The 26,939-nt window shown below is 39.1% G+C and overlaps 2 protein-coding genes across 3 annotated transcripts; one reads left to right on the top strand and one right to left on the bottom strand.

Annotated features, from left to right (window-relative positions):
- Window positions 1-15: 15 nt before the first annotated feature.
- Window positions 16-23,317, bottom strand: shc2 (SHC (Src homology 2 domain containing) transforming protein 2). 2 transcript variants are annotated; one of them, XM_034672919.1, is made up of 17 exons: window positions 22,989-23,317; window positions 21,741-21,797; window positions 21,394-21,491; window positions 20,604-20,617; window positions 17,907-18,708; window positions 12,785-12,855; window positions 7,829-7,889; window positions 7,394-7,513; window positions 6,958-7,011; window positions 6,686-6,737; window positions 6,272-6,398; window positions 5,613-5,796; window positions 4,749-4,842; window positions 3,218-3,397; window positions 2,777-3,096; window positions 2,514-2,665; window positions 16-1,596 (listed from the first exon to the last, which is right to left on the bottom strand). In XM_034672919.1, exons 5-16 carry the CDS (start codon window positions 18,669-18,671, stop codon window positions 2,537-2,539), a joined length of 2,157 nt encoding a protein of 718 aa, XP_034528810.1. In that variant the 5' UTR covers window positions 18,672-18,708; window positions 20,604-20,617; window positions 21,394-21,491; window positions 21,741-21,797; window positions 22,989-23,317; the 3' UTR covers window positions 16-1,596; window positions 2,514-2,536. The 2 variants fall into 2 exon arrangements, with proteins under 2 accessions (XP_034528810.1, XP_034528816.1); XM_034672925.1 differs by lacking the exons at window positions 21,394-21,491; window positions 22,989-23,317 and having other exon boundaries at window positions 21,741-21,766.
- cks2 (CDC28 protein kinase regulatory subunit 2) lies at window positions 22,861-26,589 on the top strand. The gene is made up of 3 exons (XM_034672938.1): window positions 22,861-23,341; window positions 25,554-25,681; window positions 26,062-26,589. The coding sequence occupies exons 1-3, from the start codon at window positions 23,283-23,285 to the stop codon at window positions 26,103-26,105; spliced, it is 231 nt and encodes a 76-aa protein (XP_034528829.1). The 5' UTR covers window positions 22,861-23,282; the 3' UTR covers window positions 26,106-26,589.
- The last annotated feature ends 350 nt before the right edge of the window (window positions 26,590-26,939 follow it).

The raw sequence follows: 26,939 nt of genomic DNA, 5'->3' as shown, positions 1-26,939 counted from the left end.
CACAAAAGACAAAACTTTGAATTGTACCCTCTTGTCAATATTTTTTTTATTGACAACAGCCATTTAAAGTGAATCAAGAGGAGAATGTCCAAGAAGAATTCCTGAGAAAGCAAAAAAAGAGATCTGGAATAATTAACATTTGTCGGCCTTGTTGCTCACCTCGTCTCTCTGTGCATTCATGAGGCTGCAGTTCAGAGCTGTGGAAATCAAAGATAAGTTGCTACTTCAACAAAGGAAAAGACAAAACGTACACACTGTATTAGATTGCAGAAGGACTAGAAAATCAGAAGCAAGTCACTTACATGTAAAGACAGACATAAGACAAGAACAGTCAATACAGTGATGTATTCCCCTGAGTTGGGACAAATAATGAATTTAATTTAGTGTCCAAATCCCGTCCTTATCGTTGATCAATGCAGACCAATACTGTTCATGTCTTGCTTTAAAATGAGGGGATTGTTACGAGAAACACGTAATATAACAGCATTCATGACACAATAAGACAGTATTAAACACTTTAAACAAGAGCAGCTTACGTCACTGTTTAAGAATAAGAGCTTAATCATCCTGAAGTTTGTTCAGTCATTCATTGGCATGGCAAGAAAACTTTGCATTAGGAGCATAGATGCACATTATATACACTGACACAAACGCCTGTCCCTGTAGTCTTTAAGGCACTGAAGTTGGAGAGGCTGTGGAAATACAGGTATGAATATACTGAGAGTTTCTGAGGAGAAGTTCTTTGAAATCAGGACATAGGATTCATCATGTGAGTGCAGTGTGACCAATGACAGGTTCATACGCTTTTATAATACATACAAATTATGAGCAGCCCTTACAAACACAACACAGATGACTGATAGTTATGGTACAAATGATTAAAATCCCACTGCAAAGTTAGTGTACTGCATTTCCAGTTCCTGTGTAAATGGAGAGAGTGGATTTGGTGATGAAAAAAAAGGCAGAAGAATGCGGCTTATTCATAAATCAAGCATTGACTCATGTTAAGTTTCTGCATTGTGCCATCCAAGAGTCAGGTACACCTAACAACAGTCTTTGTCTAATGAGCAGATGCTTTTCAGTTGTCTCTTACAGTCACACTTCTTGCATTTGTACAGAATGAACAACTGAATAGCTTGATATATTCTGTTATAATCAGAATCTGTTCCAGAGAGATGTGGCATGACTTTGTTCTGTTGATATCCATTATTTGGAGACGGGTGATACTCTGGAAGCACTTCACTGTCACAGGCATGTAGGACTCTTCTGTGCATCACATCCCCATTTGATTTCCTGAAGTTTGATCCCTTGCCTATTGAGGTTGGTACACATTGACGCGCACTCTGGTTTGCTTTTTCAGCTTACTAGCTGCATGCTGAGAAGTTTGTGACAGATGAGGGACAGTTTAGTTGATCCTGGTAGTCCAAAGGCAGATACATTATAGGGAGATGTCAGAGGCTTTGCTCTTTTTAGTAGGATTGTTCACAGAAATAAAGTATTAGTAATATCCTTGCATCCAGACAAACATCCATCTGGAAAATATGCTTTCCATTTATGTCTTTATGTGGTTTTTGCACGGGACACAACAGTCTCCATCTGTGAAATGTGAAAAATAAAGAGGGATCAGAATTTTGAGGATTCATTTAAGCTCAGTACATTCATTTTTCAGACTTATGTGAGATGATAACTGAAAAACCTTAATAAAACTTCATCAACACAAGTTTAACAGCAACCAGATAAATATTCTTGAAAACACACAATAGTATCTTAAAGTAGAAGTTAAGGTTAAGGCTTCCTTCCTGATTAGGGTTGCAAAGGGGGGGGGGTTTCGGTAGATTTCGGGTAAATTTCCATGGGAAGTTAAACTGGGGAATTTTGGAAATATTCCAAATTGGAAATTATGGGAATTTATGGGAATTAATGGTAATTTAATGGAAAGGTATCATATCCAAGCATAAATATTTGTTTTGTTATAAGCAGACATCCATCCAAACTAATAAAATTAAAACAGATTTATTTGTAAGTAGAACTTTACCAAGTGTTAAATATTTATTGAACAATCAATTCTTTCATGGAAGACCAAAATATGAATGTTAAGTTAAATATTAGTCATACCCCGACCCAACCCATTCAAAAATTAACAAAAATGCAATCCCAACAAAGTCCCATTCAAACTGTTAAATGAAAATTGCATGTAGGGGGCTTGGTCTCAATAGCCCTGCAGTAAGCAGTGTGCTAGTGCATGTGATTGAGGAATAGCATAGATATTCAACTGTACTTGCATGAAATCTGGTTATATCTAAAATATATTTTCCCCAACTTTATTTAAGTTCCCTATTAAGAGCCAACCTTCAATTTAGTAAATTCCTGGTTTATTCCCATAAATTCCCGTTAATTCCAATGGAAAGTTTCCAACTTTGAAAATTCCTTGAATTTGCAACCCTGTTCCTGATACCTGCATTTTCAATGACTCTCATTTTAAGTATCATGTAAATATGGACTTTTCTGCTCACCATCCCATGCAAAGCCAGATGGCTCATAGTTTCCTCCTGACCACCTGTTTGAGGTGTAGCTCACTCTCTGCTGCAACAATAGGCAGCTCATTCTGCAGATGGTACGAGATGAGGTGGCTAATGCTCTCAAATAACATGTCTTTGGTTCGGACCTGTATGGAGGACAGCAGAAGACAGGATGATGTAAGTAGTTGTTTTCCCGTCATGGATAACTCACTCACTCAGACAAAACTCAGGATTACTATTTTGCTGCCAGAACTCACCACTCCCTCTGGGTCCACTAGCAGCAGGTGTTTAGGAAGGCCACAGTGCATGCCGGTCAGCACATACTGTCCTTGGTTGGTCGTGCTCTCCCTGACGAGGAAGTCTCCGTCTCGGACCAGGAGTCTCTCTGCGTCTCTTCTGCTCATGCGGCTGTGATACCATGTCTCCCTGCGGAGCTGCTCCTCATTGGGAGCAACAGGAGCACGTCGGCGAGGAGGGCTGGGCCACTGATCCTCCATGACCCGCACGCCTCCAGCTCCACTGGACCCACCAGCTCCACCACAAGCTTCATGGAGCTTCAAAGCATCCTCAAAGGGCCCTACAGGGGAGGATAGGGTGTCACAAACACAAATATAGCGACTCCAGTATTTCTGAGATAAGAAAAAAATATTAACAGTTATGTCTGCAGAGCATATGAAACTCCAGTTCTGATGGCGTACTCATGTCAAAGAGGTCCTTTTTGGGGCTGTCGGGGGGCCTAGACCCTCTGCGTCCATCGGGCCCTTGTGCCAGTGTGTTCAGGTTTTCCAGACTCTGGGTGTTAACGTACTGATGCTCCTCATAATCTCTGCTGCCTGGTGGCTGGCCGTCAGCACACAGGTATCCATCTGAAGTCAGACCTAAAAAAAAAATAGTGCTGGTAATACATTTCAGAGTTCAGGTAATGTGTGAAGTTGTGTTTGGTTGCATTCCTTACTATGTTTACAAGACTGTGATGGGATTTATTCTTTGTCTCCCTCTAGTGGCCAAAATTATAGTTCTACATTTTGACTCATGTTAGACACCTCAGAACATTTACAGTGTAAGATAAAACAATGTGACTGAGTACCATGGCAATGGGTATGGCTACATAAATAGTTTTCTATTTGTAAATCAACTGACTATAGCTTATGATGGGAGAGCAACTTCCAATGGCAGGTTCCCTCTCCCCTTGTTTCATAACAGTCTCTTATAACTGTTTTATTAAATAGAAATTGCCGAAAAGAAAGCCCTGAAAAATAAAAAAGTAAACTCCATCCTAGTGAAAGTTTTAATATTAATTACAAAATTCAAGCTTAGTTGTCTGACCTTTATGCAAAATGTCATTATGGCAGTTATTTACTGATATTGCACAAGCCATCTTCTTATTCTTGGAAAACAGATAATTTCCTTTGCATTCAGCTGCAAGAACTTTGAAGACGAACAAAATATGCATCATGTAATAATACTTATAATAATATTGTATTGTAACAAAGTGCTTCATAATGAGCAATAAAACCAGATGCAAATGCAAAATAAAGCAAACAATAAAGCAATAAAGTTGATCTTAAAGCATACATAATAAAATTAAATGTAATTAAAATGAAATTAAGTCACAGAATAAACGTTTCTGTAAAAATGTGTCTTGAGTAATTAAATAAAACAAGTTACTGAGTATGCAACTCTGATCTCCTCTTGCTGGCTGCTCCAAAGTGTGAGTATGTAGGTGTATACACACACAAACAAAGTTTGATGCATTGACAGGATGGGTAGATAATTCATAGTCAATTAAAATGTATGTTTTGTGTGTGTGTTCTAACTAAATTAACTTCTCACTGAGCAGAAGTGATGTATGAATTGTATACTGTATTTCAACTGCAATGTGTGTAACAAACAGTAAAGGTGAAATAAACATATCTTCAGCAGCTAATTAACAAGGATGCATTTTTGGGGGAGAGTCCAAACAATCTGTTCTGTTTTTGCTGGACGATGTTAATGCCATTGAACACAATGTGCAGTCACTGGTAGGCTCGTACCATACCAGGTCACATACATTTGTTTTTAGAGATTTAAAAAAAAAAGTCTTTACACACGTCTTTACACTCTAAAAATCCTAGCCCTCAGTTCACATCAAGCCGTCATTCATAGTAAAAAAAATATTTTATCCTTAAACCGGTGAGCAAGATTCTCCCCCAAGATGTTATACTTGTATCACGCCACATGGTGTCTCACCTGAGCCACTGGTCGTCTCTGTGTCCCAGTGTAGCTCATAACACAGCTGACCAGGAGGATAAGATGCTCCCTCTCTCCTAGCTGGCGAGCCCATCTACAAACACACACACACACACACACACACACACACACACACACACACACACACACATACCATGAAAACACATACATTTGTTTTGTCATACCTGAATAGAAAACTTTAATATCTTGTCTCTGCATAATGCAGTTATGCAGCACTCTATCTGAAACATTAGCTACAGCATGTCACCATATTTTGAACAAAGAGAGAGAGAGAGAGAGAGAGAGAGAGATGAGAGAGGAGAGATGAGAGAAGAGGATGAGAGGAGAGAAGAGAGAGAGAGAGAGAGAGACGAGAGAGAGAGAGAGAGACACGAGAGAGAGAGAGACAGAGAGAGAGATCGAAGAGAGAGAGAAGAGAGAGAGAGAGAGAGGAGAGAGAGAGAGAGAGAGAGAGAGATGATTAATCTGAGGCAACAGTGCCAGGCTCTTTATCTAATCATGTCTCCCTTGGACAAATAAAGTGCAGGCACATCAGGATGACTGTTATGGGTTATATTGTTATGTAAATAATATGGAGAAGTAGAAGGAAAACATCAGTCATGAGATGTGTTCAAGACTGGATGTCACTGTGTGGTAAAGGTTCGTCACGCAGTCTTTATAAGAAACTGAAGCAGCATTAATTACATCTGTGATGATAAGAGAGGGTTTGGTTGCATCTCATTCTTCCGTATTCTGGCAGTGCAATGATTTGACAAAATATCCTGCAAGCCAAAGGCAACCAGACAAAAATCAAGAATCTGACCTGACCTGATGCTGTTTCCACATTTGTCCCTGGATATTTACCTGTGCTGCTGTCCTGTTTGCTTGTGGTTGTGTGTGGATGTGACCCAGCAGGGACCCACTGGGCCTGAGCCTAGAGTCCACCACTCCCCCAACAGGGGGCTCCTTCCCTGGGATACTGTTGTAATAATCATGCTCAGAGGAGTCTTCATCTTCTCCCCACATGGGCTCCTCTGCCCTGACAGACCTGAGGAAGGAGACACATGCTTCTTATGTGATAAATAAACGTGTAGTTCATAAAGTAAAAATAACATTGTTACATGACATCTATAATCTAAACAAGGATGCTGATATATATTGATTTGTCATGACATCGTATTGTGATATTAATAGTAATGATACTGAAGAGGTGATCTGGGTTCTCAAATGCATGCAGTCTGATCAGATGACTTCTCCACATCCGAAAGTGATCTATGATAATCTGCCAGAGTTTTATATAGAGCACCAGAGTTGCTGCTGGTGCTGAGTGCAGGAAGGAAAGCAGGACAGAACAGACTAAATAGTCAGAGAGTCTGTAGTGGCATCAATGCAAAACTTTGTCAGTATTGTCAGGAGAGAAGGGATATTTGTCCAGAGTGAAGACTGTAAAACAAATTTGAAAGTAGACTCTGTCTTTTGAAGCTTTTCATCTTTTCACAGAAGTCATCATTCTTGCACATTACCTTTCCACTGACGCCATGGTTTTGGGAGGACTGTGTAGGTACTGTTTGAACTGCAGCTCGAAGGCTTGTCCGATCGTACTGATAACACTCTGTGCTAAACCATCTGAGCACTCCAGGATGTGACACGCTGGAGGGGACAGAAAAGAGAAGACATTTCTAACTACTTTGTACTCTTCTGAGTTAGATCCTGAAGATCCTGGCTTTTTAATAATCCCACCACTTACAAATGACAATATGGTTATTTTGATGGTTATTCTGATTTAGATTTTTTGAATGGGGATGATTTAAAAAATGTTGTTAACTGATCCTTGTAGTAAATGTCAAACTAAGACACACTTTGAATCCCAGAACTACGTTTTTGGTAGTCCTATTTTTCCCACTTGAAAGCTGAAGGAGATGCGTTCAGGGACATACCTCTCTGATTCACTGGATCTTTGGCCACATACGCAACATAATCAGGCGTGTCCTGCAACAGACAAGAGGAACGATTCAATAAGACAAGATGAATTAGACTTAGCCTTTATGACTAAATTGAAGCCCTCATTGATTATTGGGTCATGAGATTGGAAACCAGTTAAAGTAATCCAGTCAGATGTGTGCAGCCTGCCAAAATGTCTGTGCAGTCTGTCAAGATGTCAAGATGTCAACAATATGAAGGAGAGCAGGCAGTGAAACGCTGCACTCACCGAGTCCCCCCCTGAGGCAAAGGAGATAGACTGCATGGGATGGTGTGCTATCACCTGGAAGAGACAAGTGAATAAAACTGAGGCAGGTTTGACAATCATCTATTTCAACATATCTTCACTGATTCATCTACAAGTAGGTGCAGACAACAACAATGCAAAAATACTAAAGACTGCTCCAGTGGAGTAAAGATGAGGGTCTAAGAGAGTGATACTCATACACTTTGAATTGTAAATTTCAACCAGCAGGTTTATAAGATGATAAAACTTATGATTGAAGATCCAAATATTCTGAAAATTAAATCATAAAAATCACATTCTGGGTTCTGGGGGAAATTGAATTTATCTGTTCACACAAAGAAACGTTTTATGCATCAACTTCAGGCAAGTGCTTTTTAATTACTTGTACTGATAATCTTTCAGTAGCTTCATATCATACCTGTCGTGTGGTAGGGATAAGCAGACCAAGGCCATCTATGGAAATATTGACTGCAATACTCATGCCTGCAAATCGTAAGTTACTCTTTCCCATTACGGACTGGAGAGCTTTGTTCAGGGACTGCATGAGAAAGAGAGTATAGTCAAAAACACAACATTTATGAACAAAATGTATGCTGTTTTAACAAAACAACATTCATAGCAACACTCTTATAGAAGCTAAACTGTCCTGCATGATGAATTCATCATATCTAGGTTTCCTTAATCAGATTCAGAATGAGTTTATAGACAAGAAGAATTTCACACACAAGGATCTTGCTTTTTTTTTTTTTTTCAATGTAAAGAAACGATTAACGTGGACATGGTGTTATTATAATAGTAAAATAAAGGTGATGATAGGATTATGAAAAAATGCATAGAAAGATTAATTATTTACCTTCTTCCTCCAAGCTCCCTTTCCCCCTGGCACAGCATCACACAGCCTGTTGATGGCTTCTCTAATTAGGGAAATGAGGAAAGGTCAATGGTCAGACTGTACTGAGACACTGGTTGCAAATCAAAGAGCTACAAAAAAAATATTATCTTAAACAATGATTTTGTTAATTTGTTAACTGTTTCACCAAATATGAATGAACTAGTAAAAATAGTACAGACTTAGATAAAAACAATGTAATGCAAAGTTAAAACTACAAGAACACAGAAAATACTGCATCACAATGATGCACAACCCGAGGTTAAACGTGAACAGAAGCTTTGTGTTCCTTCCCTCTGGCTGAGATCAGAGGTCACAACCCATCACAGTTCAAATGTCACAAAAAGGTTTCCAGAAGGTCTGTTCATGAGTAACTACCTCTTACTGCTGAAGTTAATTTAAGCTTAAATAGAGCATCTAGGGTCTGTGCAGCTCCACATCCTCCACTGCTTCTTTAGTACAGCATTCATTTTCCACCCAGTGCTCCTCTCTTCAGGTTGGTTACCACTTTGCAGCGAGGCTGCTATAACTCTTGGGAATGGCTGCCTAATGGGGGTTTAAAGCTCCTGTCCCCAGTGTGTCTGATGGCTGGAGTGAGACATAATGTGGATCTGAGGCTCACACTCTCACTACCAGGGGACAGCAGGGACAGCAGTCAAGAAGCCAGCTGCCCCTATCAAGTGACTCGTAAATATTTAAAAAGCAGCGGCCCAGGCCCCCATTTCGAGTAAAGGTCTTCTCAGGGATTTTTGAAAAACATCACAATGACTCATGCTAAAAAGAGGACAGAGGGGGAGGAGGAGGAGGAGGAGGAGGAGGAGGAGGAGGAGGAGGAGGAGGAGGAGGAGAGAGATGGGCTGAGCAAAATGTTGTTGTTTTTGTCTGCAGCCTTGGTATCTGCCCTGCAATAAAAAGTACTGCTGCTGCTGCTGTTTGACTCATACACACAGAGAGCACTGTTGGGGAAATGCATCTTCTTAAATATAGGAGCTAATGTACATTTGTAAAACTCTGGAATGAACTTGGTGTTTTGTTGTGGTTTTCCAGGACTAAATCCTCCTCTCTACAAGTCAGCGAGCTGATAAAGGGCTCTGCTGCTCCTATTACTTACATCTAGAATTAATGAAGATAAAGCTAATAAATTAAGATAAAGTAATGTAATCTGCAAAGTTTGCTTAATTGATTAAGACAACAAATCATTGATTTTTTTGGCCTTGCGGGACAGATGGTCCATTCTATGCTGCCCTGGGGAATCAAGAGACACAGGCCTCATGTTGTTAGCATCATTGGAAAATCTATCTGGAAGTCAGTTTTAAAGCTGGCATTGATAAACTGCGTCATACTAAGTAGAAAAGGCAGCATTGAGTTTAACCAAAAATCAGAACTGTGAAGATAAAAAACATAAACACATTCATAAACACGTTAATGCTCTGCAGCAACCATGACTTGAATATCTTAATGCTGTGATTTATACAGCGCCTAGTGCTTCCAGCACATAAGACCTCAAAATCACTAGCTCGACTCATCTCTTCTGTTTTCCTAAATGGTGGAATGAATTGTCCAACTCCATTTGATCCGCAGAGTCCCTCTCTACTTTCAAAAGACAGCTAAAGACCCAGCTCTTTAGGAAGCACTATGCACTTAGCTAGACTGTTCTCCACTGTTGTCCCCAGTGGCAGATTGTGTCTTCCAGCTACAGTTGACTCGCACTGTCCTGCTCTACTCTGGGAATCTGTGTTCAGCTCTGGAGTGACCCAGCATTTGGTACTTTGGTAATTATTGTGGTGATGACAAGTTAATTGATGATGACAATGGAAGGTCTTAAATGGTTTGGTTGCTTCATTGTAGATGTTCCTTATTTTACAAAAAAAAAAAATCCTTATTTACTTTTGTGCATAGCCTTTACACTGCTTGGCACTACCTGCATCCAAATGAACTTATAGCACTTTGTTACTCATACTGATCTTGTTTCCTCTTGTCTAGATCTTTGCTTGTGTTGTTTTTATTCTCGTATGTACTTCGCTTTGGATAAAAGTGTCTGCTAAATGGCAGTGTAACATTGTAACACATAAATGAAAATGTATTATTATTATTATTATTATTATTATTATTAATATTATTATTATTATTATTATTATTATATTTTAGACTACAAAAACAGATGATAAAAGTTGCTTTAATTTACTTCTTAACAAGGCGACACATCCCGACCACCGACTGTATATTAATGTACCCCGCGCCTCAATGCTCCTCCCATTGTGAGATGTGAAGCCATGGGTGCCAAGAGCCAAGGCATGTACAAAAGCCATCTGGCAGGTGAACCCTGCGTTTAACTTACCAATAAAATGTCAAACATCCCTAAGGTTGATAAAGTCCACAACAGAACAGTCTCGTGTGTTGGTTTGAAGCAGACATGCATTGCCTTAGAAAGTTAATTGACTCCTGTGTTAGTGTTTGTTATGTTATCTCCCACAGTGCTACTCTACTCTGCCAAACCGGTACAGATTGCTACAGATGTCAATGTCATTCATCTTTTTAACATCAATTACTGTTTAAAACAAAACTTCTCAGGAAAGTTAACACTTGAACATAATTCAGTGTAATGATACTTAGCAAGTTTTTAAATAGTTAATTGATATGTAATTTAATTTTATAGTTTGACCCATTTTCCATCTGATAACATGAAGGAGACACGGTTTATGACCTAACCTGCAGCCAGTCAGTAGGGGGAGCTCGGTATCATGCGATATAAGATAAGAGATAAGATAAGATAGTCCTTTACTCGTCCCACAACGGGGAAATTCAAGTGTCACAGTAACAAAGTAGACAGTGCAAAATAAATATATAAAGCAAACAAGAGCCTATAAAGTAACAATTTTTAAAAAGTTATTAGCAATTAAAATTAAAATAAAAAGGTAAAAAATAAGCATATCTTACACACATATATATATATTATTGGTAATAGAGTCTGACCACTGCAGGAAGAAAAGACCTGCGGTATCTCTCTGTGAGACACCGAGGGTGAAGAAGTCTGTCACTGAACGAGCTACTTAGTGTTATTATGGTCTCCTGGAGGGAGATCACTTATTCTCTGTATGCCATTACATACAGAGAATAAGAATAAACACAACTACAACAAGCTGAAAATAGAGTAAAAATTGCGTCATCGGTGTGTATGTGTTTTGCCTACCAAGAAAATCATCTAAAAAAAGTGACTTTCTCAAACCTGAAGCGAAAATCCATTTAGAACAGTGACGACAGTAGGACTAAGGACAATCAGTGAAATAGTGATCCTCCCAAACATGAAGCAAAAAATCCTTTCAAAAAGTGACAACCTTGGACCTGACGCAAAAATCTGTCCATTGCTGAGCTGATGCAATTATCATGATAAAAAAAAACCCACAATGAATCTTCTAAGTCACCTGAAAAGTCAGCAGTTGCCTGAGCTAGTATTAGCACCACAAAACCTAACTGAAACCCAAAAGCTAATGCAGTTAATGACAAAATAACTGAATTTAAAGCTCTTAATGACTCCCTTTACTGAGGTAGAAGGTAAAGGATTTGGTCAGCAGATGTTGTATCTGAAACTTTATACCATGTTGTTACTCCTTCGTGGATGTATCCTGCCCTGCCCTCTATGATGTGATCTCTACACACATTCACAGTCTGATCAACAACAACGGCAGTGACGTAAGTTTTATCCCAGACAATGGACCTACAACTTTAGTCCAGTGAGTGCTTAGTTTAACAGCTCACTTGCTCGATGAAGACAGGATGAAGACATTACTACATGTGAGAACAATTAATGACAAATGAAGAGTCAGAACTGTTCTTTGTTTTTTAGATGTTGCATACACAGCCACTTTGTAAACTGGGAACAGCAGATAGATGTAAGTAAGACATAGTCTCTGCAAGCGTTAATTATTTAAAACACCTCATATAATCATCATAATTTTAAATTATTGTTATGGTTCATCTCAGATTTATCTTGTAGTGTTCAGGCCAACAGAACCTGGAGTAGTCAGCTATGCTTGGTATTTTTCCTCCTTTTGCTAATGTTATGTATTTCTGTTTTGTTTTCAACCAACCTCTCTCTCCCTCCTCCTCCTCCTCCTGAAGAAGTTACAACCGCAGACATTATCCAGCAGGGCGCGTTCATGGAGTCCACTGCAGCTTTCCACACTCATTAGCAAACATCATCAATAATAGATCTCCCTCTCTATCACTCCATCTCTGCTGCCCCCCCCCCCCCTGCACTTAAGCCCTGGCTGCACACGGTGGGCTCAGATTACAGCGGATCGATTATGGAAGAGAGAGAGAAGGAGGAGGGTGAGAAGCAGAGAGAGAGTGGGAGAGAGCGTGTCTCCCATGAGACAAGGAGCCCTGCCTTTATAACAATAACATCACATGTAGGGCACAACAACACACTGACACAGACATACAAAGACCCAGAGATATAGCTCTCATGTCATGCAGCTGAGTACAAATGCTGTTGTTTTGTTTGGCTCTGTACATGGACAACACAACACTCGTATTGCTGCATTTTTGCAACTATGTGATTTAAGTTGTGTTTATCTTTTCTTTTAAAATGCTTGCATTTTTAGAGGGGGGGGTGTTTTGATCAAGTTCACTCAAAGAATTTTGAAAATGTGTTGCTGTCAATAAAACAAAAATCGAGTTTCAGCATTAGTGTTTTAAATTTAAAGCTTCATGTGTGAATGTCTGTACCTTATATGCTTTCATAGCATAATAAATTCAGATTGACATAATGGTTACAGAAAATAAAAATGTACCAAAGGTTACTGAGATTCAGCCGAAAGTTGACACCCTGCAGGTTGCAATTATGTATCGTAAAGGCTGCTATTCCAGTTAATCTTGTGTAATAATTACCACTACAAACAGAGACAGTCACCAGCTTACCTTGTCACCTGAGTCCGTGTGTTGAAGTCCAGGGAACGCATTGACTTCAGTACCTCAATGCAGCCCATGTACTGCAAAAAAACAAACAAAAAGAATGACAAATAAGTATAGGGCCTTGCACTGATATTGATAGACGCTGTTTTTCATGTAATCATTCATTGTTATGATGAGTTTTTTTGTTCAGAGGATCACCTTAAAAGTTAATGCTAGATTCAAAGGTCCGTATTAAAAATTACTTCAGTGCCTGCAAGGTGATACATTTTTCTCAAGGAACTCTACTCCCTGTCTTTCTCATGCCCATTGGTTTCAATCTGAATCAAACTGTGTTAAGTTAAAGAAAAGAAACTGCACTCTAACAGAGATTTATTAAAAATCTCCCCTCGTATTTTATATTAAAGCTCTTGTGAGGAACTTTCATTCTGTGTCGAACATATGTTTTGTAACTAAATATCTCCAAATGCTTTCTGTGAACAGTCAAATGCATCATGCCTATTCATATTTGTCATGAGAAATATAGAAAACTGCTCTTTCTTCTTCATCTTACACCTACCTCCAAGCAGGAGATTTAGGCATTGAAAACAACTTAATGAAAATAATCAGTTTGCTGCTGATAGTGTTGTGTTTGTGTAGCTCATACGGAGGAATAAGTATTAATTAAGCTGTTTCTTAACCAGCTAATTACTAGTGATTATATTTCTGTGCAAATACAGAGCAAAGTACGTGTGCGTTAAAGTATTTCTGTGTATGAACCACACCCACCACTATTGCAACAGTATTTGTCTGGTTGACCTTTTAACAAATGTGTCATGATTAATGATGCATGCTTTTTTATTGTTTGCTTGTGTTTAAGTGTGTCTTTATTTGTCTTGATTTGCTTTACCTGCTTTGTTGCACTACAGATTTACATTTTTGTTTATCTTCAAAAAACTTACTTATTAAGTGTAACTATTATCAACATATTTGGTTTTGTTGAAAATCCAATAAAAAAAAATAAAAAAGGATTGATGTTACCAGCATTTTGAAGACAAAATTGCATAGTTAAAGCTCCTGTGAGGAACTTTCTGTTTGTGTTGGTTTTGGCACCCCCTGTGGACAAAGTGATGCCTCTTGTCTCTTTGCTGATATTATCCTGTACATATGTAAGACGTGTTTAACCCTCCTGTTACCCTCAATTTTACTAACATCTTTTAACCTTGAGGTCAATTTGACCCAAGCAATTTAAACCTCCAGAAAGTGATTGTTTTAGGTTTATATTTCAGGTACTTTATGTTTCTTTTAGGTAAAAAAAAAAAGTATGTTATAGTGACCTCAATATCATCCAAAATAACTAAAACAAAGGTGTGTAAAATGTTGAAATGTCTTATGTTTTATACAGCTAAAACAGCCTGGGGTCTAACTGACCCCAAAGAACAATGATCCGTAATTTTTTTTTTACAGGAAATTGGAACATATCAACATTTTAATTTTATGTTTTCCCAGTTGTCCTCATTAAATTAGGAAAAGCATTAAATATGAAGCCAAAAAATGATGTTAATTATTAATTTAGAGATGTTAAACATTGAATGGGGTCCAATTGACCCCAAGGATAATGGAAGGGTTAATGAAAAAAAGTCATACTGCTTTTCTTAAAAGTTACTCATCATGAATATTTGTTCATGAGAAATTAAAAAGGAGGGCTTTCTTCACCATGTTTTTGCCTAGTCTGACACCTACCCTGTCAGTTGTTATAGGTATTAAAAAATTGCATTACAAAATCTTAATCTTTTTGTTAATGGTCTATTTTGCTTTTGTAGTTCACAAAGATGCATCACTGTTAATTTTGTTCTGTTTCATAACTACTTAAAAACTCCTCACAGGAGCTTTAATTTGCACCTGTACAATTAAAATAAGCCAACAAAACAGGTGAAGCCAAGGTTACATTACAGATCTTTTAAAAGACATCTCAAAAGTACATCATGTGATCCTCTATTGACAGGCATGGCCATGAGCAACATTGCATCATAATCTCACTCATATCCACATACAAGCCATTAAAGAGTACTCTAGCCAGCTGAGCAGCTTACTAATAGCTGTCAGGTTGGGGTGCTAATGGCATCTTGACTAGATTAGCAGCACTAAAAGCTCCAAATCACAGACCAACTGCAGCTTCTTCAACCTCTGGGGGATGCTAAGGGTGTGAGTGTGTTGGTGTTCATAGTCAGTGCATGTATTATTTTGTAGTACAGTAAGTTTCACATAAAAAGACAAGAGGTGAGGTCTCATTTCTGTTTGTGAAATAGCTAACCCTGTTATACAGTAACACAACATGGGTATGATGAACAACTGTCTTGGGAGTGGGGACACATGATGACGAGTAACCGTGTGACAATGACACATTCAGGGAAGTGAGTAAAATAAACCAGTAAGTTAACACATAAATCTGCAGAATCACTCAGTTTCTCTTACAAATACAGAACTGAGACTGTCACCGTTGATTTTAAAAATATGTAAACTGTGGTTTTAGTTGCTCAAAAGGTCTTTCAGTACAAGAACTTCCCTTGAATCTGATGATAACTCCTCAGCCACATTTTAGCTTCTGGGATTTACGAGCCCTTGTGAAACTAATTTGGCGCCACATAATTCTCATCCTCTCCTCCATGACTCTTCCTTGGTCACTGTCATATCTAGTTCAGTTTTCTTGGATTGGTAGTGACTGCAAACAGGCAGCAGACAGAAAACATGGCAGCTGTATGAACAAATTGAGAGAATGAGAGCAAGAGAGAGAGAGAGAAAGAGAGAGAGTGACCTTTGAGCCTGAGAGCGTAATGAGCTTTCTAACCAGATTTGAAGATGCGAGGGAAGTCCTCCATCAGGAAAATTGTCTCTTTTTTCTTTCCCTCTCTTGGCCAATGCTTCCTTTGTGACACACTCCTCTGCTGATTCAACAGATCCCCTCTTCTATCAATAAAATCTGCACTCATAATCCTTTGGCTGAATCTCCAACACCACATTCCTGGGACTAAAGAACACTGGCTTTCTAAGAAGTCCTGCACAAGATCCAATAAATCTGGCAGACCATTCAAACTTTGTTTCATAATGTCCTCTTTAGGGATATATCATTGTAATGATTCCTTGTGTTGCCTCTAATTCAAGGCAAGTTCATGTAAGCTGTGTAAGGATTGGTGTGCAGGTGATGAGTTGATACTGAAAGTATCTGGATGTTGCTGAACAGTATATGGTAGACAGTGTAAACAATAAGTTCAGCATAGTTGTGTCGTGTTTCCAGCTAATACTGAGGGTGCTGACGTAATATTTTGCATGTTGTGGATGATTAAATACCACCCAATTTCATACTTTGATGCAATGTTCACCACAGATTTTGGAGCATCATTATTTATATTAAAACTTTGAACAAGATGTGCTGCATGAGATTGTAAGGCAGCGATATGAAACGATACCAGGCTTCTTTGGTTGCTGCAGTGCTTCGTTTAAAGCTCGCTGCAGTGTCCTGGCTGTCAAAGATTGCAGATGCAGGCCAGACACAGAGCTGACAAAGATAAAAGTGGGAAGGAGGAAAGCAGCACTCAGAATCATATTTGTGTCTTTCCCAGCACAGGATTGAGTGTGTGTGGGTGTGTCTGTTCATGGAACAGAGAGAGAGCGAGAGAGATAGAGAGAGAGAGAGAGAGAGAGAGAGAGAGAAAGAGAGAGAGAGAGAGAGAGAGAGAGAGAGAGAGAGAGAGAGAGAGAGAGAGAGAGAGAGAGAGAGAGAGAGAGAGAGAGAGAGAGATGTGCACTATGGTAGCCATGCTGATTAAAAATGTCACAGCACAGCAGAAATCTACTGTCACTTTGACACTAATACATGCAGCCTCCGTGCATAGATTCACAATCGAACTGCACCTAAAGACCTTGCTTTAGCTCCCCTGAAATACAATTGAAACGTGATCTTACATGCGTCATCTGAAATGACTGCAGTACACCTTCACATGACAACAATAACCTGATAAAAGCTCATATAATGTACCCAGATATTGATCAGATATTAGAGCAGCACTTGTTATGAATCTAGGAAAGCCCTGCATGACGAGGAAGAGAGAGAAAGAGAGCACAAGCACACTCATCATGGGACCCCTCCCATACTGATTCAAACGTCCTCTTTCACATCACATGACGCAAATGACTATGATTAAACCTAATTGAATATAGGAATGAATGGTGCCTGTATAATACCATTGGAAAGCGTTCTTGGCTCCCAGACTGGGCTAATCAGGAGCCATATCCTTAGTTGGAGGAGGAGGAGGGGGAGGAGGAGGAGGAAGCAGGGGTGAGGGAGATCATTGACAATGACATCTAAATAAGATGGTGTCCCTATGTAAACAGAATTTACAAGTGTACTCTGATAGAGTTAAATCATTCCTTTTTTAATAATAATCTCATCTCTCTGATGGGACAGCTAACTATCCATTGATCCATGCAGCCTATTTCTATTTTTAAAAGTCTAAAGTTTTTAATATAATTTAAAGATTGTGATACTTACTATACTTAAAACCAACATTCCTTAAGCTGGGGGGTTTAAATCACATTGTATAGTTATGATCTTTATGTAAACAATCCTGAAACAACACAAAGAACACCACTCCCACAGGCTTACGGTAAGAGCTCAACATTAAACATGGTTTGCACTATTAATACAGATGGTCATTGTTTTATAATATGTGGTCCATTGTAAACAGTGCAGCTAATAATGATCCTGACTACAGCCTGTGCACATAATTTCATTGTTTACCTTTCACCAGCCTAACGCCTGTTTGTTATCCTGACGCAGTCTCCCTGCCAGCCACACCAAGCCCTCTATCTGGATTAAATTATGTATTCCCCAGCCCTCGCCACACGAGCAGCATGACAAACTGCCGGGCACTGTGCTGTCCTTTTGTTTCCCCCCTCCATAGTTCAATCTCTAAATGGGCTCATCAATATTATTTGCTTCTCCTGTCCCTGTGAGAGTTTTTTTTTTTTACCTGAGTGCCAGAGAATGAAAAGATACTTTCAAAACAAATCCTGTGTTGTAAAGATAGTTTAGAAGATTTTCCTTGTCAATTTGTAAAAGTTATCATTAAAAAGAAATTGCTCATAAACTCACCCTGACAATATAAGAGGCCCCTGGTCCAGCAATCTTCTTGTCAGCGTGCAGCCAGCCTTGGGAGGGTTTGTGAAGGAAGCTTCCCTTCTGGTTGAAGTCCTCTCCCCCGAGCCACATGCCCTCCACCCTTGTCCTTCTGTTCATTCCTGATCTGGAGCTGCTGGATCCCCCGGGGCTTGCCATAGCCTCTGTGGCCCCAAATGCGTGCCCTCCTGGGTTGGCAGAGTTCGCCGCTGCCACTGCTCTCTGCCCTCGAATGGCCTGCAGGGAACAGGGGGTGACACACACAGGGTCACAGGAGTTAAGCACCGCTGCAAGACTGGCCACAGGGCCACTAGCTGAGGTCACACCAATGGGTCTGTGTGATGATGAAGACAGAGACACAGAGCTCTGGGAAGGTGCTGCTGCTGCCTTCCCCGAGTCCTTGCTAGAGCTAGAGCTGGAGCTGGAGTTGGATGGGCTCCGGCTGAGCAGAGAGTTTGAGAACTTCCACTGGGGCATCTTTGGGATGAGCATGCAGAAGGTTGTAGTGGCATCCTGTTCCCCGTCCAGGCAGGGGGAGTCAGCCAGAGCCGCCGCAGCCCCAGAGGAGGAAGATCTGGTACTGGGATCCAGAGGAGGCAGAGGAGGCAGAGGGAGTCTTGGGGTGGAGGAGACCACCGGCGTGGCCACAACTTTGCCGCTCATGGCTAAGCTCTGCATCAGGTCGTCGGAGGAGGTCACAGACTCGTTGCGGAAGCGGCCATACTTTGGCTTAAGGAGCATGCCCGGAGGAGCCGTTAGAAGCTGAGAGGAGGGATGACTGCCAGAGGATGAAGAGGGGAAAAGGGTGAGAGGGGGGGAAGGGGAGGGAAGGGGGAGAGGTGTATTGGAAGAAGGGGAGAAAACTAGAGAAAAAATCCAGGTGGAGTCCTATATCCTTGTTACATGAACGCTCCCCTCCTGCTCACACACGCACACACACTGTCCCACACTCATGCCACGCTCCTCTCTGTCTGTGCCAGCCTGCTTCCTTTTACTGCCTGAGGCTAGCTCACTCATCTGCTCCCTCTCTCTTTCTCTCTCTCCAGATGATGTCATTGGGTCTATTAGCCCTGCCCTGCCCAGCTGCTCTCAGACTGTATTAGCTAAAACACATCTGCCTGAACCACCCTGCTTCAGACGTAAACACTCAACAACCTTATATTTTTTATGTGGAAGGGAGAGCAAGTCATCGCTCTTTTCTCTTTATTACAACAATAAATGCTGAGTTTTAGACATAATAGAGACATAATAATTCCTCTTGCTGGTTTTATGTTTCTGAGATGGAGAAGCTAACGTAGAAAATTATTCTGCAACAAGCAACCCACCACTATGATACCACAATTTATCAGCCCCTCCCTAAAAATCCACTGGCTTCAGGTTAAATACCATGTTATGAGGAATGATAGTACAGAGCTCCGATTTACTATTGGTCGAAGCAACCAAAATGTCAACAAGCAGTACTTTTCACTGCGGTTTCACCCAGTACTCATGTCTGGGTATCAGAATCACTGGAAGGAAAAAATGGTTATGAGAATCTAAGTGATGAACAGCTCTGTTAATTGTGTCCAAATAGTGTTTTCTGCCTCTTTAAAAATCAGTATGTTTTGAATTTTACCCGTCATTAAATTTCACCATGTTCTTGCAAACATCTGTTATCATCAGCCTCAGAATAATACATTAAGCAACAACCCAATGATAAGGTTCACTAACAAACTAAAGAGGAAACACCTTCTAAAAACCAAGTGACTATAAAAACAAGAAGTCTCATCCGGTGTGTTAATGTGTATTTTGAGTCATATGTTTGAGTCATATGTTTGAGTGACTGTGTAATTCAATTTGTCCTTGCAACAGAGAGCATTTTAAAAAGAGAAAAAACACAGCCAAACTCATAGGGGCCTACGTGTCTTAAAACATCCACCCAATCCCATCTGTCTGAATTCTCCTCCCAACTTCCCTCCTATCCACCTCCCCAGAGAGCAATCAGCCATTTTAGCACCATGCTTTTACCTCCAAGAGCACCACAACCTCAGGCAGTTTCACTTATTCTCAGTCGAACCCTTTTCACCCATTATTATTTTTCGCATTTTTGTTTTATCATTTTGTAGAGGTCAAATATACTCACAGGCAAATGCAAATGCATAGTATTGATAACCTTTTATCATATGAATGATCCACTATATCTACAGAGGTTATTAAAAGAAAAGGGGAGTTAGAATGCTGGGACAGCTGGGGAAGACTTATTTATTTATTTTACCTTTATTTTACCAGGTAAGTCAATTGAGAACCAATTCTCATTTACAATAACAACCTGGGCGGAAAGGCAACACAGGTGGCATGACAATAAATAAGACTTATTGTTCAAAAACAAGCACCTGCACAGAGAGACACAGATATAAGCAATGTTCACATTGATTGGAAAGTAAAATAAAAGTCGGGGTCATCTGTTAATGGTTTAGCAAAAAGAAGGCTCATCTACTGACCCAATAATAATGCTACCTACACAGACAAGAAGAGGACTGTTGAGTTTCAGGGAGTTGCTTAAATTTGTTAATGAAGTTGGTCACATAATCAGTATAGAAGATGTGACATCATGTTGTCCATCCAACAATATAATACATACAAAGTTAAAATAGTAAACATTATTTAGAAAGGAAGTAGAGTCATGAAGCTTACCTCTATGTCAGGGTCTGTGGAGAGAAAGGATGACAATAAGATCCAGTTCAGTCAACTTCAGATGACTCTTACCAGAGAAAAGCAACGTCTTCAACTATCAAAGTACAAAGAAACTGCTTTGGTTGGCGAGGGGGAACAAATTCTTTGAAAAGTCAGAAGACCTCATCACAACAAAACCCTGCACACACACTGACCACCATAGGAAGTGCAATGACAGGACTGCCCATGGCATCCCACCTTCTTCCTAACAGCCAATCACTTCTTGTTTGTTTGCTACAGAGTAAGAGAAGTTACTGATAAACCTGGTGGAATCAATGCATGTTGACAAATGCCCAAGTAGCTTACTGTCCCTAGTATTTACTGTCCTCCTTTTCTGTCATAAAACAAATAACGATCATGGCCGTACAATATTCAAAAGCAAAATAGACCTAAAGCTATCTTTACAAATGTATTATGAGTATTTTACACAAAATATTAATCTGCAACTACTGGAAGATGGTGGTCTGTTTAATTTCCATTAATAACAATAGATTAAATAACTGAATGTGATTTACTGTAAGTGAAGAGTTAACATTTAGCACAAGACTAAAGTAGTTTGCATTTACAAGTGGAACAAATCATGCTGTGAATAAGCCACCACTCATTAGCAGCCTTCACCCTGACAACAGTGATTACAACTAAGAACAACCAGAGAGGTTGTTACAGCACAGAGGCCTCTAACCGTAAAGCCTATAGTTTGGTTAACATGTAAAGAGAGAGGTCATGAAAATCATTGACTGAGAAAGCTTACATTTGTGTGAATCCTGGAGATAATACATCAGTTGACAAATGCATTTCTGTGTGGTTGGCCTTGTCATGGCAATATGAAAAGGTAATCAGAAAAAAAATCTGTGAAGTCAGGGAGATATGAAAAATACAAAATTTTAATTGTAATTGATATTAGGAATGTCTTTTTAAAAAACATATATGGTTGTTAGCTCATGTTCTGTGTGTGTTTTAGCTTGATGCTCACTCTCTGAGATGCCTGGAGTTCATATGTAATTCCAAAAAGTGTTTGTGGTTACCAGTCTATGGTGGTTACAGCATATGACTGTATTATATCTGCAAAAAGTCGATATTGAGTGGGTGAATTCTTACCTTCTGTTTGTGTTTGTACATTTCTGACATTATGTTGCCTACGCCCCCTTACTGAAGCTGCACAGAAAAAAAAAGACACGAAGACCTCTTTCTCTGTAGCAAAAAAACTTCCAACCAGAAACTTTTTCGACTTCCTCACGTATCCAGACCCAACTCGGTCGAGGCATGATGGCTGACTAACATGAGTCTGGTTCTGCTCGAGGTTTCTGCCTGTTAAAAGGAAGTTTTTCCTCGCCACTGTAACTAGCTAAATACTGCGATGTGCAATGCTCATGATGGATTAAGGTGGGGTCAGACTGAGTCTTACCCTGTCTTGAAGTTGGGTCTGTTCATAATTTGACATAGAGTGTTCTAGACCTCCTATGTTTGTAAAAGCGTCTTGAGATAACGTTTGTTGTGATTTGGCGCTATACAAATAAAGATTGATTGATTGATTGATTGATTGATTGATTGATTGATTGATTTAATTAATAAATTAATAAATTAATTAATCATCATTAAAAACGACTAACGCGTCTCAGGGGTTCCCAAACTGTTCAGCCCCAAAGTATAGGTGCCAAAGACTCGCGACCCCCACTGTCCATCAAAGTGATTTAATGTGGCTTCATTTAGCTGGTCTACAGAAAATTAGCCTACCTATCAGAGCATGTGGCTGTGTTTCCTGTGGTGTTATGAATTATCCTACTGCTACCTGATGCTTTTGATAATTAACTGTTCACTAACCCTAAACTTAGGAGTCTTCTGGCAAAAACAAAGGCAGAAAATTCATTCACTTTTGTTACTTTTAAGGTTTTATTTGTAGTTTTGCTATTATTTTTGTCAATATTTTTTACTATAATGGTTAAAATGTACTATTTTTAGATAACTTTTGTCATTCAACTTCTTTTATTGCATTTTTTAGTACTTGGCTCACCACTAGTTAAAAAATTATTAATAAATGTATTATATAAGTAACACAAAACCAACAATGAGAATAAAAAATTAATAAATACAAAAAAATACAAACAAACAGGAAGATAAACATAAGAAAACAAGGTAAATACACAAAAATAAATAATAATAAACATTTTTAGATAACTTTAAAAAAAAAACATTCTGGAAGGCATCTCACGACCCCCCCATTTGTGTCTCGCGACTCCCCAGGGGGTCACGACCCACACTTTGAAAACCCCTGTCTTATCTGACTGGTCCAAACAAAAGCTTCAGAATATAACTTTTTGTTTATTGTGTGTACAGTGCCATATATACCTTCTGTTGCACACCAAGCTATCCCAGTGAAATGTTGTCGCTCAAAGCGCAGAGTGTGTCATCTTCCCAAGCGTAGACGATCTTTGTAGAGAGAAAGTCCGCGTGGTGCCGCGTTGACCAATCGGCGGAGAGCGAGGAACCGTTGGCGTTTGAATTGCTCCCTGAAAACAGCGGCAGTTGACAGCAGCAGCTTGTTCGGGTCGTTGATGTTATTTTTAAGTTAGTGAGCTAAATACTTCATTAAACCACACAAAGATCTCTGGACGTCAGTTTTGACTTCATCATTCACCGAAAATGTCGAAAAAACAGATTTTTTACTCTGACAAGTACAACGACGAGGAGTTCGAGTACAGGTATGATACAAACTGACGTTATTTAGCTTAACGTGAGGTTAGCTTTGTTGCTCTTCGTGTATTCACACTAACACTAACACTATCTGGATATAGTTTATTAAAATAAGTAAAAGACGGGAAAGGTTTCTCTGTATGACATTTAGTTTAATGTCAGGTTTCTCAGCTAAAGATACCTAACATCATGCTATCATGGCAACTCCACTGATAGCAAGATGTTGAGTATTACTCGACTCGATTTGGAGTGTGTGCTAAACTTCAATCACTGTAGTATCATAAAGTGACATGAGAATGATCAAAAACAGAGTTTATTTTAAAAAGTCACTTAAATTAATGCTGATGAATTCCTCATACACGTTATTATGTAATCACTGTTTTGAAAGTCTTTGTTTTATTAATTTTTGGTGCCATGTGTTAGTGACTATTTTGTTTTTGTTTCCATTATTTTGTAGTTTAATGCTACTCATCGTTTATTTGCTCAGATACTTAGTTTATTTTTCATTTCTCATTCTTGGTTTTTATAACTTGCTGCTACTGCATCTTTGTTGTTGTTATGGATAATGTGTAATTTTAATGATTGATTTTCTAGTTTTTGTTTGTGTGGACCCCAGGAAGACTAGCAACCACAATGTGGAAGCTAATGGGGATCCTAAGAAATAAATAAAGAGGCTGAACTGCAAAAAGCCAGCCTGCAAAAGCAAGTAAAAATATACAAAAATTGGGGGTATATGACTGAAACTAAGCAAAATTATCTGCCAATAGCACAATAAAATTTGGCTTGTCAAGATTTTCCAAAACAAGATATCTAACCTAAATGAACTCAGAAATACCTTAAAATTAGTGTATTTTCACAAAAAATTGTATTTTTCTTGATAGAATAAAAAAAATATAAGACTTCTTTTCTCAATATGTTGAAAAATATTCTTAAATGAAGTAAATGCTAGTGCCATTAGCTTGACATAATGACACACACTAGGCATTACAGTTCTTGAAACCAGCAGTTAAACTAAAAACTCATTTCCTTTCTTGATGGAAAGACAAAAGTTAAGAATCTATTTCTCATTATGTAGGATCATTTTCTTAAAATTCTTAAATGAGCCAAAAGCTGTGGAATTCATTATTTGATATTAATGCCTTGTAATTTGGAAGAACTTGTCTGAATGTAATTATTTCTGTTTGAAACGGTTTGAAATGTTAATTATTCAAATATTAAGTGTCAGTCCACTGGCTCCCTCTTAAGTATTGTATCTCCTATAAACTCCTCCTCCTCCTCACTTACAAATCCCTGCATGCCCTTGCCCCCCAATACCTGGCTGACCTCCTCCACCAACACACTCCATCCCAGAACCTACGGTCTTCGGACCTGGGTCTCCTCTCCATCCCCCGGACTAAGCTGCAGACTTTTGGAGACGGAGCCTTCAGTGTGGCAGCCCCCACTCTGTGGAACTCTCTCCCTCCCGACATCCGCAGCACCCCAACCCTGGACACTTTTAAGAAAGCAGTCAAAACCTTTTCCCCAAGTCCTTTCCCCGTTAGACAGTGTTATCCCCACCTACCCCCCAGACCCCCTACCTGACCCTGTGAAGTGACCTTGGGTTTCTTGAAAGGCGCTATATAAATACAACATATTATTATTAGTTTACAGTACTGTGCCAACTGTACTAATATATAGTAGTACATATTTTCTATTGTTTCATTGAAAATGAAACAGTGGATTACATTTGGCTGTCATTTGTTTTAAATGTGTGAAGACATACAATTGTGTCAAAGACATGATTTCTTATTTCATGCTTGAAATAAGAAATTGTTACTTTGAAAAAGCAGTTTTATGCTTGTGAGTGTTGATGAAACAGCTTTGTAACAGTTGAGATTCTAGTTTCAAGCATGTATTACTCAATATAGGTCATAACATCTCAGTAACAAGCTGTAATATCTTACTGAGATCATTTAGGACCAAAACACTCAAAACAAGTGAAACACTCTAACATTGAAACTGCTTAGTGAGAAATACTATCTTATCAGGCAAAAAATAAGCAAATTTCACCCGTATCTGGGATATTCAATCTTTCTTAGATTTCAGTTTTTGCAGTGTACACAAAAGTTATCATACGTTTGTGTTTTTGGATGTCAAGTCAAAGCTTGACTCATTTTGTTTTTACATTTGTTTTGTGGGCCCTGATCAGTCATTCTGACGTCTTTCTTTACCCTCCTGTAGACATGTCGTGCTTCCAAAGCAGCTGTCTAAGCTGGTGCCATCCTCCCACCTGATGGCAGAAGAAGAGTGGAGGGGACTCGGGGTGCAGCAGAGCCAGGGCTGGATTCACTACATGATTCACAAACCGGGTGAGGAACCATGGACACAAGAGACGGGTTCACCATCCATGTAGTGTTGTCAGATAGTGTGAGAGCCAAAAACCCAACTGCACATTTAGCTCTTCATTGTGATCAGTCTTTGTTGTCCGTACATGAAGGAATATCTTATAAAGTAGAAAAGAAGTGAGGGTTTACAGATATAGTGTTCCTCCACAGAGTGACCTGTACACCATCAGTTTTGAGGACGATCATAGAGATATGTAACTCTTGTTTTAGAACAAATAGTAGAATGTGAATACGGTAGTAAGGTGCACATTATAAACATATAGGCCTTGAATGTAATATTCCAAGCATGTGGCAGTACATCACTACATTCAGTATAATAATGTTTCTTTTTCTTTGTTCTGCAGAGCCACACATACTGCTTTTCAGAAGACCTCTCCCGAAGGATTAAATGGGACTACATCTGCTGGCATTTTGCTGATTTTGGAAGCTACATCTCTCCTGCACACATCTCCACATACGTTCTAATGTATTGTTTAGAAACTATTGTTGTATCGTGTTTGTTGTCTCCTACATGTTCCTCAATTTTCAGAGGTGATGTGAGGAAAACGTCTTGGGCCCACTGCGAATGATAACCTCATGAACGATATGTAGGTGAAAGTGAGCCTGTTAATGGAACAATTCAATACATTTTTATTCTCACATTCTCTGAAGCCATTGTGTTATGGTTGATTTATTTACTGATTGCTTTTATTTTCCTTCAGCCCACCATTTTCTCACAAGAGATTCAGTGTTGTGAATATTGCTCGTTCTTTGAACTTGTATTTTTGTTATGTACATATTATTTGTAGATATACATTTTGAAAGTGAGTCATGGTTGATCCAACCAGCTCTTTGTTAATGAAAGAACAAAATTAAACGTACTTCTTCACGTTTTTCTCATGATTTTTTTTCGTAGTATTGTACAGACTCATGTTCCTGTAGTTTTTTTTGGTATTAGAAAATGCTCAGTCAATATGGTATAATGGAAAACTCTTAATAGACAAGAAGTATCAAGCCTGGGATAAATTGATTTAATCTGGGATTCACTCCCTGTGACGGGAGAGAAGGGTTTCAAGTCATTTGAAGAACTCAAAAACAAATTTGCGTTGGCTAATTCAGAATTTTTTAGACTTTTACAAATCAGACATTGCATCCTCTCCCACAAATAACATTTGCACAGCAACACTGTCATCCAGGACCTTTCACACAAGTTAGGATATAAAAACAAGGGTGTGTCTAAATT

The sequence above is a fragment of the Notolabrus celidotus genome, chromosome 2, assembly GCF_009762535.1.
Source record: "Notolabrus celidotus isolate fNotCel1 chromosome 2, fNotCel1.pri, whole genome shotgun sequence".
Taxonomy (NCBI): Eukaryota; Metazoa; Chordata; class Actinopteri; order Labriformes; family Labridae; genus Notolabrus; species Notolabrus celidotus.
This window is presented reverse-complemented; position numbering and strand designations above follow the sequence as displayed.